At 37.1% G+C, this 17,049-nt stretch overlaps 1 protein-coding gene across 3 annotated transcripts in view; it reads left to right on the top strand.

Moving 5' to 3' along the window:
• The window catches only part of LOC127879691 (unconventional myosin-IXa-like), a 139,602-nt gene that overhangs the window by 72,252 nt on the left and 50,301 nt on the right, over positions 1-17,049 (top strand). For all 3 annotated transcript variants that reach the window (XM_052426683.1, XM_052426682.1, XM_052426681.1), the window contains exons 21-27: positions 2,225-2,416; positions 2,969-3,091; positions 3,858-4,007; positions 5,290-5,459; positions 8,951-8,965; positions 14,952-15,119; positions 16,449-16,601. In XM_052426683.1, coding sequence (XP_052282643.1) covers positions 2,225-2,416; positions 2,969-3,091; positions 3,858-4,007; positions 5,290-5,459; positions 8,951-8,965; positions 14,952-15,119; positions 16,449-16,601 — 971 coding nt within the window. The remainder of the gene's footprint in view (positions 1-2,224; positions 2,417-2,968; positions 3,092-3,857; positions 4,008-5,289; positions 5,460-8,950; positions 8,966-14,951; positions 15,120-16,448; positions 16,602-17,049) is intronic.

The raw sequence follows: 17,049 nt of genomic DNA, 5'->3' as shown, positions 1-17,049 counted from the left end.
TTTGCAATATTGAAGATTGCAACTTGATATTTGGCATGCATGTGTATCTCATGGAGCTGCACATTTTGAGTGGTGAAAGGTCAAGGTCATCCTTCACAAGGTCAAGGTCATCCTACAATGTCAAACATCATATAGGGGGACATTGTGTTTCACAAACACATCTTGTTATACTTAGAAAATTGAAAATTTGGTTAAGTTTTGTGTTTAGGTCCACTTTATTCCTACAGTATCAAAGCTATTGCTTTCATACTTGCAACACTTATTAACTATCATAAGGGGACTGTGCAGGCAAAGTAATGTAACTCTGACTGGCATTTTGACAGAATTATGTGCCCTTTTTATACTTAGAAAATTGAAAATTTGGTTAAGTTTTGTGTTTTGGTCCACTTGACCCCTAAAGTATCATAGATATTGCTTTCATACTTGGAACACTTGCAAACTATCATAAGGGTACAGTAAAAGGACAAGTTGCATAACTCTGGTTGTCATTTTTATGGAATTTTGGCCCTTTTTTGACTTAGTAACTTTGAATATATGGTTAAATTTTGTGTTTCGATCCACTTTACTTCTTAAGTATCAAGGCTATTGCTTTCAAACTTCAAATACTTTCATGCTATCATGAGGTTACTGTACCTGGCAAGTTGAATTTTGCCTTGACCTTTGAATAACCTTGACTCTCAAGGTCAAATTATTAAATTTTGCTAAAATTGCCATAACTTCTTTATTTATGATTAGATTTGATTGATCGTGCCCCCCCCCCCAATTTTTTTTTTTTTTTTTTTTAAGATCATCTCACAAATGACCACCACACCCTCACACTATACCCCCCCTCCACCCCACACCCCCAATTTTTTTTTTTTGAAACGGTTAAAAAACACAAATATTTATTTTTATTATTTTATGTTTGAAATACCGTCCAACCATCGCACCCGAAAATCCCCACCCACCCCCCCCCCTCCCGAATTTTTTGTGTGTGTTTTTTTCGCATTTTTGGAAGAAAATGTAATAAATTCCACCCCCCCACACTATACACCCCTCTTCACTCCGCCCCTCCCTCCTTTGTGATTGAAAATGAGAGTCCCTTCACCTTTAAAAAGAAAATAGATGAGCGGTCTGCACCCGCAAGGCGGTGCTCTTGTTTAACATTCAGCATGGTGTCCTTTCCTTTATTCAAATAGTTTTCATGCGATCTTCACCAAACTTGGTCAGAAGTTTTATCTAGATGATCTGAAGGCCAAGTTTGAACATGGACCATGCAAGATCAAAAACTAGGTCACAGGGTCACTTAGTACGTTTTACACATTAAGCATGGGTGTCCGCTCTCTATTTCAAGTAGTTTAAATCCGATCTTCACCACACTTGGTCAGAAGTTGTAACTAGATGATGTGAAGGTCAAGTTCAAACATGGGCCATGCCGGGTCAAAAACTAGGTCATGGGGTCACTTAGTGTGTTTTAAACCTCACCATGTTGTCCGCTCTCTAATTCAAGTAGTTTTTATCCAATCTTCACCAAAATTGGTCAGAAGTTGTATCTTGATAATGTCTAGGTCAAGTTTGAATATGGGTCATGCCGGGTCAAAAAATAGGTCACGGGGTATCTTAGTGCAATTTAAACCTCACCATGTTGTCCGCTCTCTACTTCAAGTAGTTTTCATCCAATCCTCACCAAACTTGGTCACAAGTTTTATCTAAATGATCTCTAGGACAAGTTTGAACATGGGCCTTTCCGGGCCTAAAACTAGGTCACTGGGGTCACTTAGTACACGTTATTTAACATTCAGCATAGTGTCCACTCTCTAATTTAAGTAGTTTACATCCGATCTTCACCAAACTTGGTCAGAAGTTTTATGGAGATGATGTTAAGGCAAAGTTAGAACATAGGCCTTTCTAGGTCAAAAACTACGTCAAGGGGTCACTTAGTGCATTTTAAAAATTGAGCATGGTGTCAGCTGTTTTTTGTGAAGACGACATGCAAAATATTATGTGTCGATGCGGCATGTGGGGGTATTCGTCACGTCTGTGACAAAGCTCTAGTTGCATATTGCATACATTAATATTCAAATGGAATAATAATGAACAGAGCAAACTCCACATTGTCTTAAATGGAGATTCAGAATATATATGTATGTTGTTAGAATTTACAGTTGAAGTGTACAATATTCCAAGATAATTCTTAAATAACAAATAAAATGTTTTTTGCTATTCCATTTTTCCATTTCAACAGTGGTCACTGTCCCGGTTGATGTATGCCCTGAATCAGGCCAACCCGTTCTTCATTCGGTGTATTAAGTCAAATGCAGAGAAATTGCCCTGCCGGTTTGATGACGTGCTGGTCTTACGACAGCTGAGATACACCGGCATGCTGGCCACAGTGCGGATACGACAGTCTGGCTACAACTATCGACTTACATTTGAGGTGATAAGTGCCTGTGTTTTTTTGTTGATTTGATGATATATTTTCAAACATACATACTATTTCTGTAGATTGTATGTTTTTTCTTCGGTTTTTAATCTTAGACCAACAACAGGCAAGAGAATCTGCAACTTGAGTATGAATGTGCATTGTCTTTCCTACAAATGCTTTACATTTCACTTCTCATTTGTTTCCTGTTGGATAGAGTTATTGTACTAATATTTTGTTGTATATAGCTTACCGTCAGCCGTCCGCCGTAGGCGTTGTGCTTGAACCTTAACATTGGCTGTAAAATCAAAGTGCTTCCACCTACAACTTTGAAACTTCATATGTATATGCACCTTGATGAGTTCTACACGCCACACCCAGTTTTGGGTCTCTAGGTCAAAGGTCAAGGTCACTGTCACCTCTTTAAAAAGAAAAAAAATAATTCTGACAAGCTTTTACAGCCGAGCATTGGCACCCGTTATGCGGTTCTCTTGTTCTTGTATTAATATGAATATTTCAAGAATGATTTTACGTGTCTCTCAAATTGAAATATTTTCTTGCTTAAAGGAGTTTGTGCAGATGTACAAGATCATACTGCCAAATGGTTTGCGAAGTAACCAGAGGGATGTGGCTACTTTTCTGGACAACATGAACATGAACAAAGACAACTACCAGATCGGTATAACCAAGGTGAGGTACCATGGAATTCATTGGGAGAGGGGGTGTTGTGTCTTTGACTTATTGTCATTTAAGACCCTGTATGTAAAATATATGTTGTTTATTGGAACATGAAAAATTTGTATGCAAAGATAAAGTTTCTATAATTTGCATATGCCACAGCAGTCACGATTGTTTGTAGAAAGTGAAAAAAAAATCACTCTGTCAGTCACAGACAAGCTGTGATAGTAGGAATGCATTTGGCAGTTTTATCTCATGAAATTAATTTAAAAGACATCTAACCAAAGCACCGTATGGTATTTTTATAAACAATTTCCTTAATATTCTTCATTTTCTTGTTATTCATTGAATCATCTTGTGACTGTACTCCCCTGTGAGCTGATGTTCATCTACCTTTAATACACTTTTCAACTATAATAAAGCCCCACACACTGCAATTCACAGTAATACTAGAAAATATAGCAGAAAAAAGTAAAAAATCCAACAATAGGGCAATAAAATACTATCTGACCCGATTCTTGCCTCATCTCTAATCCTTTTCCACTCAGAAGAATATTGAAAATGCCTCAATGCAACCAGCATAAAAAACAACAACAGCCTGCAAGTTACTCGCTGTGTGTTCAGGTTTTGTGCTATTTCCTTCTCATCGGTATCTGAAGGTTGGAACTGAAGGCTTTGAAACTTGAATCTAGTAAGGATGGTCTTAAATTTAATTTGATTTTCTAAGGTACTAGGAATGGGTAAAATTTCCAATCTGAGTAGTAAAAGGATTATTCAGGTGTTCTTGCGGGAGACAGAAAAGCTGTACATAGATGAGTGCCTGCACCGGGCCATCATGAAGAGAGTGGTCTTCCTGCAGAGGTGGGCCAAGGCACGCTGGGAACGCAAGAACTACCTGCAGATGAGAGCAAGTGCCATCACTTTACAGGTGAGAATCAGTGACATCACTATACAGGTGAGAATCAGTGACATCACTTTACAGGTGAGAATCAGTGACATCACTATACAGGTGAGAATCAGTGACATCACTATACAGGTGAGAATCAGTGACATCACTTTACAGGTGAGAATCAGTGACATCACTTTACAGGTGAGAATCAGTGACATCACTATACAGGTGAGAATCAGTGACATCACTATACAGGTGAAAATCAGTGAAATCACTTTACAGGTGATAATCAGGGCCATCACTATTCAGGTGAGAATCAGTGCCATCACTATACTGGTGATAATCAGTGCCATCACTAAACAGGTGAGAATAAGTGACATCACTATACAGCCATTTCAGATTACAATCAGTGCCATCACTATACTTGTGAGAATCAGTACCATTACTATACAGATGAGAATCAGTACCATCACTATACAGGTGAAAATCAGTGCCATCACTATACAGGTGAGAATTAGTGACATCACTACGCTGGTGAGAATCAGTTCCATCACTATACAGGTGAGAATCAATATCATCTCAATATAGGTGAGAATAAGTTCCATCACTATACAGGTGAGAATCAATATCATCTTAATATAGGTGAGAATCAGTGACATCACTATGAAGGTGAGAATCTATGCCATCTCTATACAGGTGAGAATAAGTGCTCTCAATATACCTATGAGAATCAGTGACATCACTATACATGTCACACTTAGTGCCATCACTATACAGGTGAGAATCAATCCCATTTCTATACAGGTGAGAATTAGTGACTTCACAATACAGTTGAGAATCTGTGCCATCACTATACTGGTGAGAATCAGTGACATCACTATGCATGTGAGAATATGTGACATTAATAACAGGTGAGAATCTGTGGCATCACTATACAGGTGAGAATCAAAGACATCAACAACAGATGAGAATCAGTGACATCACTATGCAGGTTAGTTTTTGGGCTGTATTTATTAAGCACCTTAGAGAAAAATGTTAGGACATTTCTTAAATACATTAAATTGCGTAAATCTGTGGTCTTTTTGACATAACATGTTTTAAACTAGTAACTATTTCGTGAATGATTGATATTGTATCATTTTGTTATCAAGAAACGTTGAATCTTTTTACGCACAATTTAATCAAACTTTCCCCTAAGCTCACAATTTAAGTTAAGAAATATTATAGGAGTGTTATAAATACAGGCCCATGGTCTCTAGAATGTATGTATCTCAAAACATGATTCAAAACCAAAGTAATACATAATCCTTTATACTTTTAGAAACATATGCGCACATACCTTGCAAGGCGCTATGTGGAGAACGTGCGAGAGGCTGCGGTTTGCATTCAGAAGTATTACAGGGGCCGTGTGGTACGCAGGCAATTCATAGAGACAAGGGTTAGTGCCATCAAGATACAGGCCCACGTGAAGGGACATCTCTGCAGGAAGAGGTGAGAATTATGGGACAGAATTGTGCAATTATTGACTAGAGAGCAATTTTATATACTCTGTAAATGCATATTGCTACTTTTAATAGTGACAAATTATTACCATCACACCTTAACCGTTGCATGGTTCGGATGGGCTAATATACTGTGAAAACAATATTATTGTTTTAACAATTTGTTATTTGATTTCACGAGTCCTCTTGCAAGTAAAATTAAGTCCTATTTCAACACATAATCCACAAAAAACACAGACAATTTGAAAAAGTAAAGTACTTATGTATACTGAACTGTAGATGATATTGATGACTCTATACAAGTGAGACCTTAACTATCTTTGATCCTAGCTGAAAAAGTCAATAGAGTTGAATAATCCAAATGCATCAGGCAATTTCTTTTTATACCAATGGTAATGGGGGCTATATAGGAGTCACTTTGTTGGTCGGTCGGTCAGTTGGTCTGTCGGTCTGTCCCGAAATTATATCCGATCTTCACCAAACTTGGTCACAAGTTGTATCTGGATGATGTTTAGGTCTAGTTTGAATATGGGTCATGCCAGGTCAAAAACTAGGTCACTGGGTCACTTAGTGTGTTTTAAACCGAAAGTTTGTCCGGACCATAACTATGTCATTTATCTTTAGATTTAAAAATAACTTGGTACATTTGTTCACCATCATGGGACGGTTGTGTCGCGTGAAAAAAGTACGTCGATATCTCCAAGATCAAGGTCACACTTGGAGTTCAAGGGTCAAATGCTTGTCTAGGCCATAACTTTATCATTTATAAACCTACTGGCCTGAAGAGCTTATGTCATGGCGTGGTTTCCCTCGTTTGTCCGTGCCTGCAGTAGTTTTTTTCTTGTTTATGCGATAAAGTCCTTAGTTTTCATCCGATTCTTTTCAAACTTGTTCAGTGTCTTAATATTAATGAGGACTCGAAGCCTATTGAAAATGGGTTACATCAGAGTAAAAAGTCCAGAATTATCTCCCCTTGAATTTGAGAAAATTGTGAAATATGGCTTGTTTACGCAATAAAGTCCACAGTTTTCATCCAATCATTTCCCAACTTGCACAGTGTCTTTATCTGAATGATGAGTCAAACCCTATTGAAAATGAGCAATATTGGGGTTATGTCCAGAATTATCTCCCCTTGAATTTGAGAAAATAAAAGGCAATTCAGTTTTTTTTTATGTGATAAAGTCCATAATTTTTATCCAATTCTTGGCAAACTTGCACAGTGTCTTTGTATCAATGAGGACTCAAACCCTTTATATGCCCCCCTTCAAAGAAGAGGGGGTATATTGTTTTGCACATGTCTGTCGGTCGGTTGGTCTGTCTACCAGATGGTTTCCAGATTATAACTCAAGAACACTTAGGCCTAGGATCATGAAACTTCATAGGTACATTGATCATGACTGGCAGATGACCCCTATTGATTTTCAGATCACTAGGTCAAAGGTTAAGGTCACAGTTACTCGAAATAGTAAAATGGTTTCCGGATGATAACTCAAGGACGCTTAGGCCTAGGATCATGAAACTTCATAAGTACATTGATAATGATTGGCAGATGACCCCTATTTATTTTGAGGTCACTAGGTCAAAGGTCAAGGTCACAGTGACACAAAACAGTAAAATGGTTTCCGGATGATGACTCAAGAATGCTTACGCATAGGATCATAAAACTTCATAGGTACATTGATCATGACTGGCAGATGACCCCTATTAATTTTCAGGTCACTTGGTCAAAGTTCAAGGTCACAGTGACTCGAAACAGTAAAATGGTTTCCTGATGAAATCAAGAATAATTAGGCCTAGGATCATGAAACTTCATTGGTTCATTCATCATGACTAGCAGATGACCCCTGTTGATTTTCAGATCACTAGGTCAAAGGTCAAGGTCACAGTGACAAAAACATATTAACACAATGGCTGCCACTACAATTGACAGCCCATATGGGGGGCATGCATGTTTTACAAACAGCCCTTGTTTGAAAAGAGCAATATCAAAGCAATAAGTCCAGAATGACTTCCCCTTGAATATGAGAACATTTTGAAATCCCGCTTGTTTACGCAATTCATTCCACAGTTTTCATCCCATTATTTCCAAATTTGCACAGTATCTTTATATCAATGAGGACTTGAACCCTATTGAATATGAGCAGTATCGGAGAAATAAGTACACAATAATCTCCCCTTGAATTATAGAAAATTCTCCTTGTTTGCGCGATTAAGTACACAGTTTCCATCTTATTCTTTCCTAACTTGCGCAGTGTTTATAGCAGTAGAGCGATTCAGGCCCTCATGGGCCTCTTGTTGTGAGATTTTAAAATCATTTGGCAAATTTGTTCACCATCATGGGACGGTGTGTCGCGCTAAAGAATTATGTCAATATCTCGAAGGTCAAGGTCACACTATTAGTTCAAAGATTAAAAATGGCAATAAATGAGCTTGTCTGGGCAATTACTATGTCATTCATTGTGAGATTTTAAAACCATTTGGCACACTTGTTCACCATCATTGGACGGTGTGTCGCGCGAAAGAATTACGTTGATATCTCCAAGGTCAAGGTCACACTTTGAGTTCAAAGGTCAAAAATGGCCATAAACGAGCTTGTTTGAGCCATAACTATGTCATTCATAGTGAGATTTTAAAATCATTTGGCATATTGTTCACCATCATTGGACGGTGTGTCGCTCAAAAGAAATACGTTGATATCTCCAAGGTCAAGGTCACACTTTGAGTTCAAAGGTAAAAAATCGCCATAAATGAGCTTGTCCGAGCCATAACTATGTCATTTATTGTGAGATTTTAAAATCATTTGGCACAATTGTTCACCGCTATTGGACGGTGTGTCACGCGAAAGAATTACGTCCATATCTGCAACGTCAAGGTCACACTGTGAGTTCAAAGGACAAAAATGGCCATAAATGATCTACTCCGGGCCATAATTATGTCATTTATTGTGAGATTTTAAAAATACCTGGTACATTTGTTCACAATCATTGGACGATGTGTCATGTGAAAGAATTGTGTCGATAACTCCAAGGTCTAGGCCACACTGGGAGTTCAAAAGTAAAAAAATGGCCATAAATTTGGACTGCATGTCATGCGAAAGAATTCAAGAGTTCAAAGGTTGAACTGGCCATAAATGATAATGGCATTATAATTCTTAAAAATCGCCATAAATTTGATTCTCTTGTTTTGTGAAGACAGCATGCAAAATAGTCTGTGTCAATGCAGACGTGGGGGTATATGTCACGTCTGTGACAAAGCTCTAGTTTAACACACCTTTTTTGTTTTCCTCATGCTTATGCTACATTCAATATCTTACAAATTACCCATTCACTAAAAGAATCTTGTGCTTATTTAATTAACAGAAACAATAATTGCATTTAGTAAACATTGCTTTATAATTAATAAATGCTTGAAATAACAATTTTGCTTTTTATATTGAACTGTTTACAAAGCATGCTTTTTTTAACATCCATGGCTGCTTAGAGCAATTAGAAGAAGGTATGTTACAGCAAGCATGATGATTATAGACTTCTACTCACATAATTCACTTCTGAGGTGGTTTCCATTATAGTAATCATTGTTATCTATTCTAATTTGCTTTGATGGTCATGTGATCTTTGGATATATTCATTTTGTTGTCTATCTTTAGAAAATTATTTACATTTTATGTCCCCCACCACTATAGTGGGGGACATATTGTTTTTGCCCTGTCTGTTGGTTTGTTTGTTTGTGTGTATGTTTGTTTGTTTGCCCCAACTTTAACTTTTGCAATATTGAAGATAGCAACTTGATATTTGGCATGCATGTGTATCTCATGGAGCTGCACATTTTGAGTGGTGATAGGTCAAGGTCATCCTTCAAGGTCAAAGGTCAAATATATATAGCTTCAAAGCGGCGCAAAAGGGTACATAGTGTTTCTGACAAACACATAACTTTTTTTAAATATGATTTACAAAGTATATTATACTTTGAGACAAAAAATATTAATATGCCCCTCCTTCGAAGAAAGCAGCATATAGCTGTCACATGTTCCATCTGTTTATCTGAAAAGCCTGTTTCAGCAGTTAATTTAACATATATTGATGTATTTGAACTTACCAGTCTGAAATGTCCCCCATCATTGGATTATTAGTCGCATGTAACAAGTGTCTCCCTACCTCAAAGGTCAAGGTCACATTTCAAGGTTACAGGTCAGATTTGACATAGCAACAACTTGAAAATTCTTGTCTCGGCCATAACTTTGCCATATATTAAGGGATTTTGAAATAAATTGCATAGATGTTACCCATCACTAGTAACTCTGCCTCCCTACCAAAAAGTCAAGGTCAGACTTAAAGATCAAAAATCAAATTTGGACATAAAACAGCTTTAGAGTTTAATAATCGAATTGTGCCACAAAATAACTTGTTCACAATGTCATTCATCATTCTTCAAATAGATTACCACTAATGACCACCATTAGGAAATGGCATTTGTGGGTAAAATCTGTCACTATCTTAGAGGTCAAGATCATACTTGGAGATCCATGGTCTCATCTGGTCATAAAAACAGCATGTCTAAGTTGAATCTGTGTCATTCATGTACTTTAAAATTAACTACAAATTACTACAATGAGGAGACTTAATGTTGCATGTATCACCTGTCTCATCACCTCAAAGGTCAAGGTCACACTTAGAGGTTGAAAGTTTTATTTGGCGATTAACAGCTCGGTGTTGAATTTTTAGACAAAAAGTTGATGCCCGCCTTTCAGACTTGTCTCGTTTTATCTTACATTTCTCAGCATGCTCTTTATTTATTATTTGGTTATTTGATTTATTGAATAACTATATATCCAAACCACATCTACCACGGCAGGTGATTTAGACCTTAGATCTTTTTCTCAAAATGTGTAATCACTCCAAAATGTCTTAAGAATTTGTTTGAAAACATGGAAAAATTATGTTTGAGTTTAATTGTTTGAAATTAAGTTAATTCTAGTATTATGATTATCTGATCTCAAATCCACTATAGAAAGGATAGACTTGTTGTTAGTATAGTTGTATGAAGATTTGACTTGAGCTTATAAAATCATATAAAACAAATTAACACTTCCTAAATGTTACATTTTTAAGAAGGATTATAGAAGTAAATACATGATGAAATAAGGAATAGGTTGTTGTGGTGCCCCTTCATTTTCAGCTCACCTGTCACTAAGTGACATGGTGAGCTTATGTGACCGTGTGATGTCCGGCGTCCGTATGTGTGTGCGTGTATCTGTCAACATTTTGTTTGTGTAGACAGTAGAGGTCACAGTTTTCATCCAATCTTTATGAAATTTGGTCAGAATGTTAATCTTGATTAAATCTGGATTGGGATTGTATTTGGGTCATCTTGGGTCAAAAACTAGGTCACTAGGTCAAAAACTAGGTCACATAATAGGTCAATAAATAGAAAAACCTTGTGTAGACAATAGTGGTCGCAGTTTTCATCCAATCTTTATGAAATTTGGTCAGAATGTTTATCTTGATGAAATCGTGGTTGGGATTGTATTTGGGTCATCTGGGGTCAAAAACTAGGTCACTAGATCAAAAACTAGGTCAAATAATAGAAAAACCTTGTGTAGACAGAAGAGGTCACAGTTTTCATCCAATCTTTTTGAAATTTGGTCAGAATGTTTATTTTGATGAAATCTGGGGTGGGATTGTATTTGGGTCATCTGGGGTCAAAAACTGGGTCACTAGGTCAAATAGTAGAAAAACCTTGTGTAGACAGAAGAGGTCACAGTTTTCATCCAATCTTAATAAAATTTGGTCAGAATGTTTATCTTGATAAAATCTGGTTTGGGTTTGTATTTGGGTCATCTATGTTCAAAAACTAGGTCACTAGGTCAAAAACTAGGTCAAATAATAGAAAAACTTTGTGTAGACAATAGAGGTCGCAGTTTTCATCCAATCTTTATGAAATTTGGTCAGAATGTTTATCTTGATGAAATCTGGGTTGGGATTGAATTTGGGTCATCTGAGGTCAAAAACTAGGTCAAATAGTAGAAACACCGTCAACAATTTGTTTGTGTAGACAGTAGAGGTCACAGTTTTCATCTAATCTTTATGAAATTTGGTCAGAATATTTATCTTGATGAAATCTGGGTTGGGATTGTATTTGGGTCATCTGGGGTCAAAAACTAGGTCACTAGGTTAAAAACTAGGTCACTAGGTCAAATAATAGAAAAAACTTGTATAGACATTAGAGGTCACAGTTTTCATCCAATCTTTATGAAATTTGGTCAGAATGTTTATCTTGATGAAATCTGGGTTGGGATTCTATTTGGGTCACCTGGGGTCAAAAACTTGGTCACTAGGTCAAATAATAGAAAAACCTTGTGTAGACAATAGAGGTCACAGTTTTCATCTAATCTTTATGAAATTTGGTCAGAATGTTTATCTTGATGAAATCTGGGTTGGGATTGTATTTGGTTAGTCAGGTGAGCGATTCAGGGCCATCATGGCCCTCTTGTCTTTTATGCTATAGCAGTGGCCCTTTTTTGGTACGAAAATGTTTGTGTTTTATTTATGTGTATACTTACAGTTTATTGTCATGATTATGCTAATTGTATAGTTCAAAAAGTCCATTAGGTTTTGTTTTTGAATGTGGTTATCTTTTTATTTGGGTGTTTGTTAAATTTGAGGGATAAATTCTCTTAATTGAAATATTGAACTAATAAAATAGTTTTATTTTTTTCTAGTTTAAAGATCTTTATGAAAAGTCTGGTGTCATCATGCTTGAAAAGATGGCATATTAATTTGAAACAACAATTATTTTTTCATATTAGCATATAAATGACATTTATTTTTATTCAGAATTTCATCCTTTGCACTGCAGATAGTATTATTAACAGGAAAAACAACGAGTCTTGTATAATATTCTTTTCTTGTATTATATCTTTTGCTATGAATCAATGTTGGGTGTGATGGCTTATAATTGCTGGTGTGGGATGTTACGGAAGCTAATTCATGCAAATTTAATTTGATATATATACTGTATGATGGAAGCAAATCACAAATGTTATTAGAGTATATGTCATACAGTTGTAGTGTAACCAAATGTAACTAAGAGTGTTCACCATGTAGGGAAACATTACATCAATCTGTATAGTGTTTATGAGCAAATGATTGAATGTATTGACCTGAGAATGTTTCAAATATAACAAAATGTGTTAAAAATGTACTCTGCTTAAGATTATTTTACAATTCAATTAAAAATAAAATTTGCACATTAACAATATGTGATCACTTTTTGTCCGTCGTCCGTTTTCCGTTGTGCGGCGTCAACATTTGCCTTGTTAACTCTCTAGAGTCCACATTTAACGTCCAATCTTATGAAATTTGGTCAGAAGATTGGTTTCAATGATATCTTGGATGAGTTCGAAAATGGTGACGTTTGCTTGAAAAACATGGCTGCCAAGGGGCGGGGCATTTTTCTTATATGGCTATAGTAAAATCTTGTTAACACTCTAGAGGCCACAGTTTTTGTCTGATCTTCATAAAACTTGGTCAGAAGATTCATCCCAATAATATCTTGGACGAGTTCAAAAATGATGCCGGTTGGTTGAAAAACATGGCCGCCAGGGGGCTGGGCATTTGTCCTTTTATGGCTATATTAAAACCTTGTTAACACTCTAGAGGCCACATTTATTTTCCGATCTTCATAAAATTTGGTCAGAAGATTTGTCCCACTGATATCTTGGATGAGTTCAAGAATGGTAACCTTTGCTTGAAAAAAATGGCTGCCAAGGGGCGGGGCATTTTTCCTTATATGGCTATATATGGCTACAGTAAAATCTTGTTAACACTCTAGAGGCCACATTTATTGTCCAATCTTCATGAAACTTGGTCAGAAGATTCATCCCAATAATATCTTGGACGAGTTTGAAAAGAATGCCGGTTTGTGGAAAAACATGGCTGCCAGGGGGCGGAGCATTTTTCCTTATATGGCTATAGTAAAACCTTGTTAACACTCTAGAGGCAACATTTATTTTCCGATCTTCGTGAAACTTGGTCAGAAGATTTGTCCAAATAATATCTTGTTATCTCAGGTAAGCGACTTTGGGCCTTTCAGGCCCTCTTGTATGGCTATAGTAAAACCTTGTTAACACTCTAGAGGCCACATTTATTGGCCAATCTTGATAAAATATGGTCAGAATTTTAGTTTAATGATATCTTGCATGAGTTCGAAAATGGTAACGTTTGCTTGAAAAACATGGCTGCCAAGGGGCGGGACATTTTTCCTTATATGGCTATAGTAAAATCTTGTTAACACTCTAGAGGCCACATTTATCCCAATAATATCTTGGACGAGTTCAAAAATGATGCCGGTTGGTTGAAAAACATGGCCACCATGGGGGCGGGGCTATTTTCCTTATATGGCTATAATAAAACCTTGTTAACACTCTAGAGGTCACATTTATTTTCCGATCATCATGAAACTTGGTCGGAAGATTTGTCCCAATGATATCTTGGATGAGTTCGAAAATGGTTTTGGTTGCTTGAAAAACATGGCCAGCAGGGGCGGGGCATTTTTCTTATATGGCAATATATGGCTATAGTAAAACCTTGTTAACACTCTAGAGGCAACATTTATTGTCCAATGTTCATGAAATTTGGTTAGAAGATTGGCCACAATGATATCTTGGATGAGTTCGAAAATAATTATGTTTACTTGAAAAAAAATGGCTTCCAAGGGGCGGGGTGTTTTTTCTTATATGGGTATAGTAAAACCTTGTTAACACTCCAGAGGCCACATTTATTTTCTGATCTTCATGAAACTTGGTCAGAAGATTTGTCCCAATAATATCTTGTTATCTCAGGTGAGCGACTTTGGGCCTTTCAGGCCATCTTGTTTTTAAGTATTTCCTTATGAGCTTCATGAATAAGTGCATCTGCTTGATTTCTTATATTCATATATATGCATAGATTTTAAATATTATGTTTCCGGATGTTGCAACTACACAATAAACAAGCAAAAACAATTATCCTTAGTACAATATAGTCATATTTTAATGGCCAGCACGTCAGCCAATAAACAAGTCTTTTATTGTTCTGATGCAAAGTTTCTAATTGCTTACACCTCTGTGGTTGAATGCATATTTTTTTGATAATATCTATGTGTGTTTGTATTCTTGTCTGAGATAATACAGGCCTTCCTCCCACCACCAAAAACACTCTTCCCACTCAGAAGTAATTTAAAAATGGCTCTATGCAACCAGCATAAAACCAGAAAAGCCTGCAAGTAACTCGCAGTCTATTTAGATTTTATGCTGTTTGCTCTCCATCAGTATCTTAGGTATAAAATTGAAGCCTTGAAAATGTGAATCTTCTAAGAAACGTCTCAATTATTATTTTTTTCTATGGGATTACTAATGCCTTAAACTGCGTATCTGAGCGGAGAAGGGTATAATCATTAAAAATAAAAATATAAAAATCTTAATATTAAGACCTTGTTTTACTAGGTATCGTGAGCTGGAGGAGGAGTTACGTCGTCAGAGGGCGGAGACTGAGGCAGGCAAGCTAACGGAGGACATGCACTCCTCCGCCAGCGACGAGGGGGTACTGGTCAAGGACAGCAGTGCAGACGAGCTTGAACAGACCAGCTTCTACATTCGCAGCTATTCTGAAGAGTAGGGGCGTTAATATTTCTTGTTCTGATAACTCTGACCTTGATGCATATGCAAAAAGGTTGCAAAGGCTTATTATGGACGACGCTTTCTGCATTGAACGGAATTTTGTTTAGTAGAAACTTCCTTTAAACACAAAAAACAACATAAATGCAGACTGCACAGGCTAATCTGGGATGATATTTTACGCTCATGCATTAAGTGGTGGTTTCCCAGAAAAGGCTAAAATAATGAGATGATTTGAGGATACCTGGAAATTCTGGGTCTTGTGCATGTTCATCTAGACTTATGTGGGATGCTTATAGGAGACTTGCTGGACATACAAAATTCCTGCACTGGACTTCACAGGCTAAACCAGGCTGACACTTGACCAAATTTGCCCAGTATTTTTTTATCTGAAAGCAAGAAGGTGTATTTAGTTTTCAGATGGACATATAGTGTTATTGAAATGTTTTGGAAATATGTACAGAACTGTTGAAATTTGCATATTATTTTAAATCACCTGACCACTACACGCTCTTTAAAGATCAACTAATGTCCTGATTTGGGTGTCATTTGTCATGCTGTGTCTGTTGCCAACTTTAAGAGTTACCAGAAGCATTTTTTTTATCCAATCTTGATGAATCTTTTTTTAAATGCTTATCTTGATAATATCTAGGTTAATTTAAAATCTGGGTTATCTGCGTCTGTAAAACAAAGGTCACCAGGTCAAATGTTAAAAATCCTTGTTACCACATTTACTAATTTATGACTTAATATTAATGACCCTTTTTCAGACTGTTCATTTTTACAAAATCTAGGCCAAGTTTGAAAATGGTTCATGCTTGTCCAAAAATGAGGTCACAAGGTCAAATCTTTAATAAATAAACACTTGTAACCTATTTAGAAGCCATAATAATGGCTCAGCCTTGATGAAATTTGCTAAAAATGTATATCTTGACCCTTTGTAGGTCAAACATGAATCTTAGTTATGTGTCGCCAAAAAGTAGGTCACCAGGTCAAATCTTAAAAAACTAATATTACCAATCTAAGAAAGTCTTTGACAATTGGTGTACCAAGAACACAGGAGAAGTTCAGTGCAATCATGGTACTTTTGTTGAAAAACTATTGTTTGTTGTTTATATGCAAATTGTGTATCCCTATAAAGAAATTTAAATAACTTGCTTGTTTGTAACATTCCAACCATCATTAACTGAACGGTTAAAAAAGTTGAATATCATAGAACATGTAAAATAATGTGTAGTCATTTTATAAATATTAGTTAAACTACATGTGTTAAACCTGAGGTGTATTTAATAAGTTAATTTCAAAATGAATGGGTCTACTTTGTAGGAGTAGTGGTATTCATGATGATTCTGAGTCTGAGACCGTGTCAGAGGCTCAAAGTCCCGAGGAAGTAAGCAGCTCCCCACCATCCACACCAACCAGCCAGCGGGACATGGACAGCAGGGAGGAGTACTTGGCGCAGACAGGGCAAGGGTCAAGGTGAGTCCCAGTCACATGGGCATGGCAAGGGTCAAGGTGAGTCACATGTGCATGACAAGGGTCAAGGTGAGTCACATGGGCAAGGGTCAAGGTGAGTCACATGGGCAGGGCAAGGGTCAAGGTGAGTCACATGTGCATGGCAAGGGTCAAGGTGAGTCACATGTGCAAGGGTCAAGGTGAGTCACATGGGCAAGGCAAGGGTCAAGGTGAGTCAGAGTCACATGGGCATGGCAAGGGTCAAGGTGAGCCAGAGTCACATGGGCAGGGCAAGGGTCAAGGTGAGTCACATGTGCATGGCAAGGGTCAAGGTGAGTCACATGAGCAAGGGTAAAGGTGAGTCACATGGGCAAGGCAAGGGTCGAGGTGAGTCAGTCACATGGGCATGGCAAGGGTCAAGGTGAGTCACATGTGCATGGCAAGGGTCAAGGTGAGTCACATGTGCATGGCA

The sequence above is a fragment of the Dreissena polymorpha genome, chromosome 4, assembly GCF_020536995.1.
Source record: "Dreissena polymorpha isolate Duluth1 chromosome 4, UMN_Dpol_1.0, whole genome shotgun sequence".
Taxonomy (NCBI): Eukaryota; Metazoa; Mollusca; class Bivalvia; order Myida; family Dreissenidae; genus Dreissena; species Dreissena polymorpha.
Note: the sequence above shows the minus strand (reverse complement) of the source record. Positions and strands in the feature narration are given on the sequence as shown.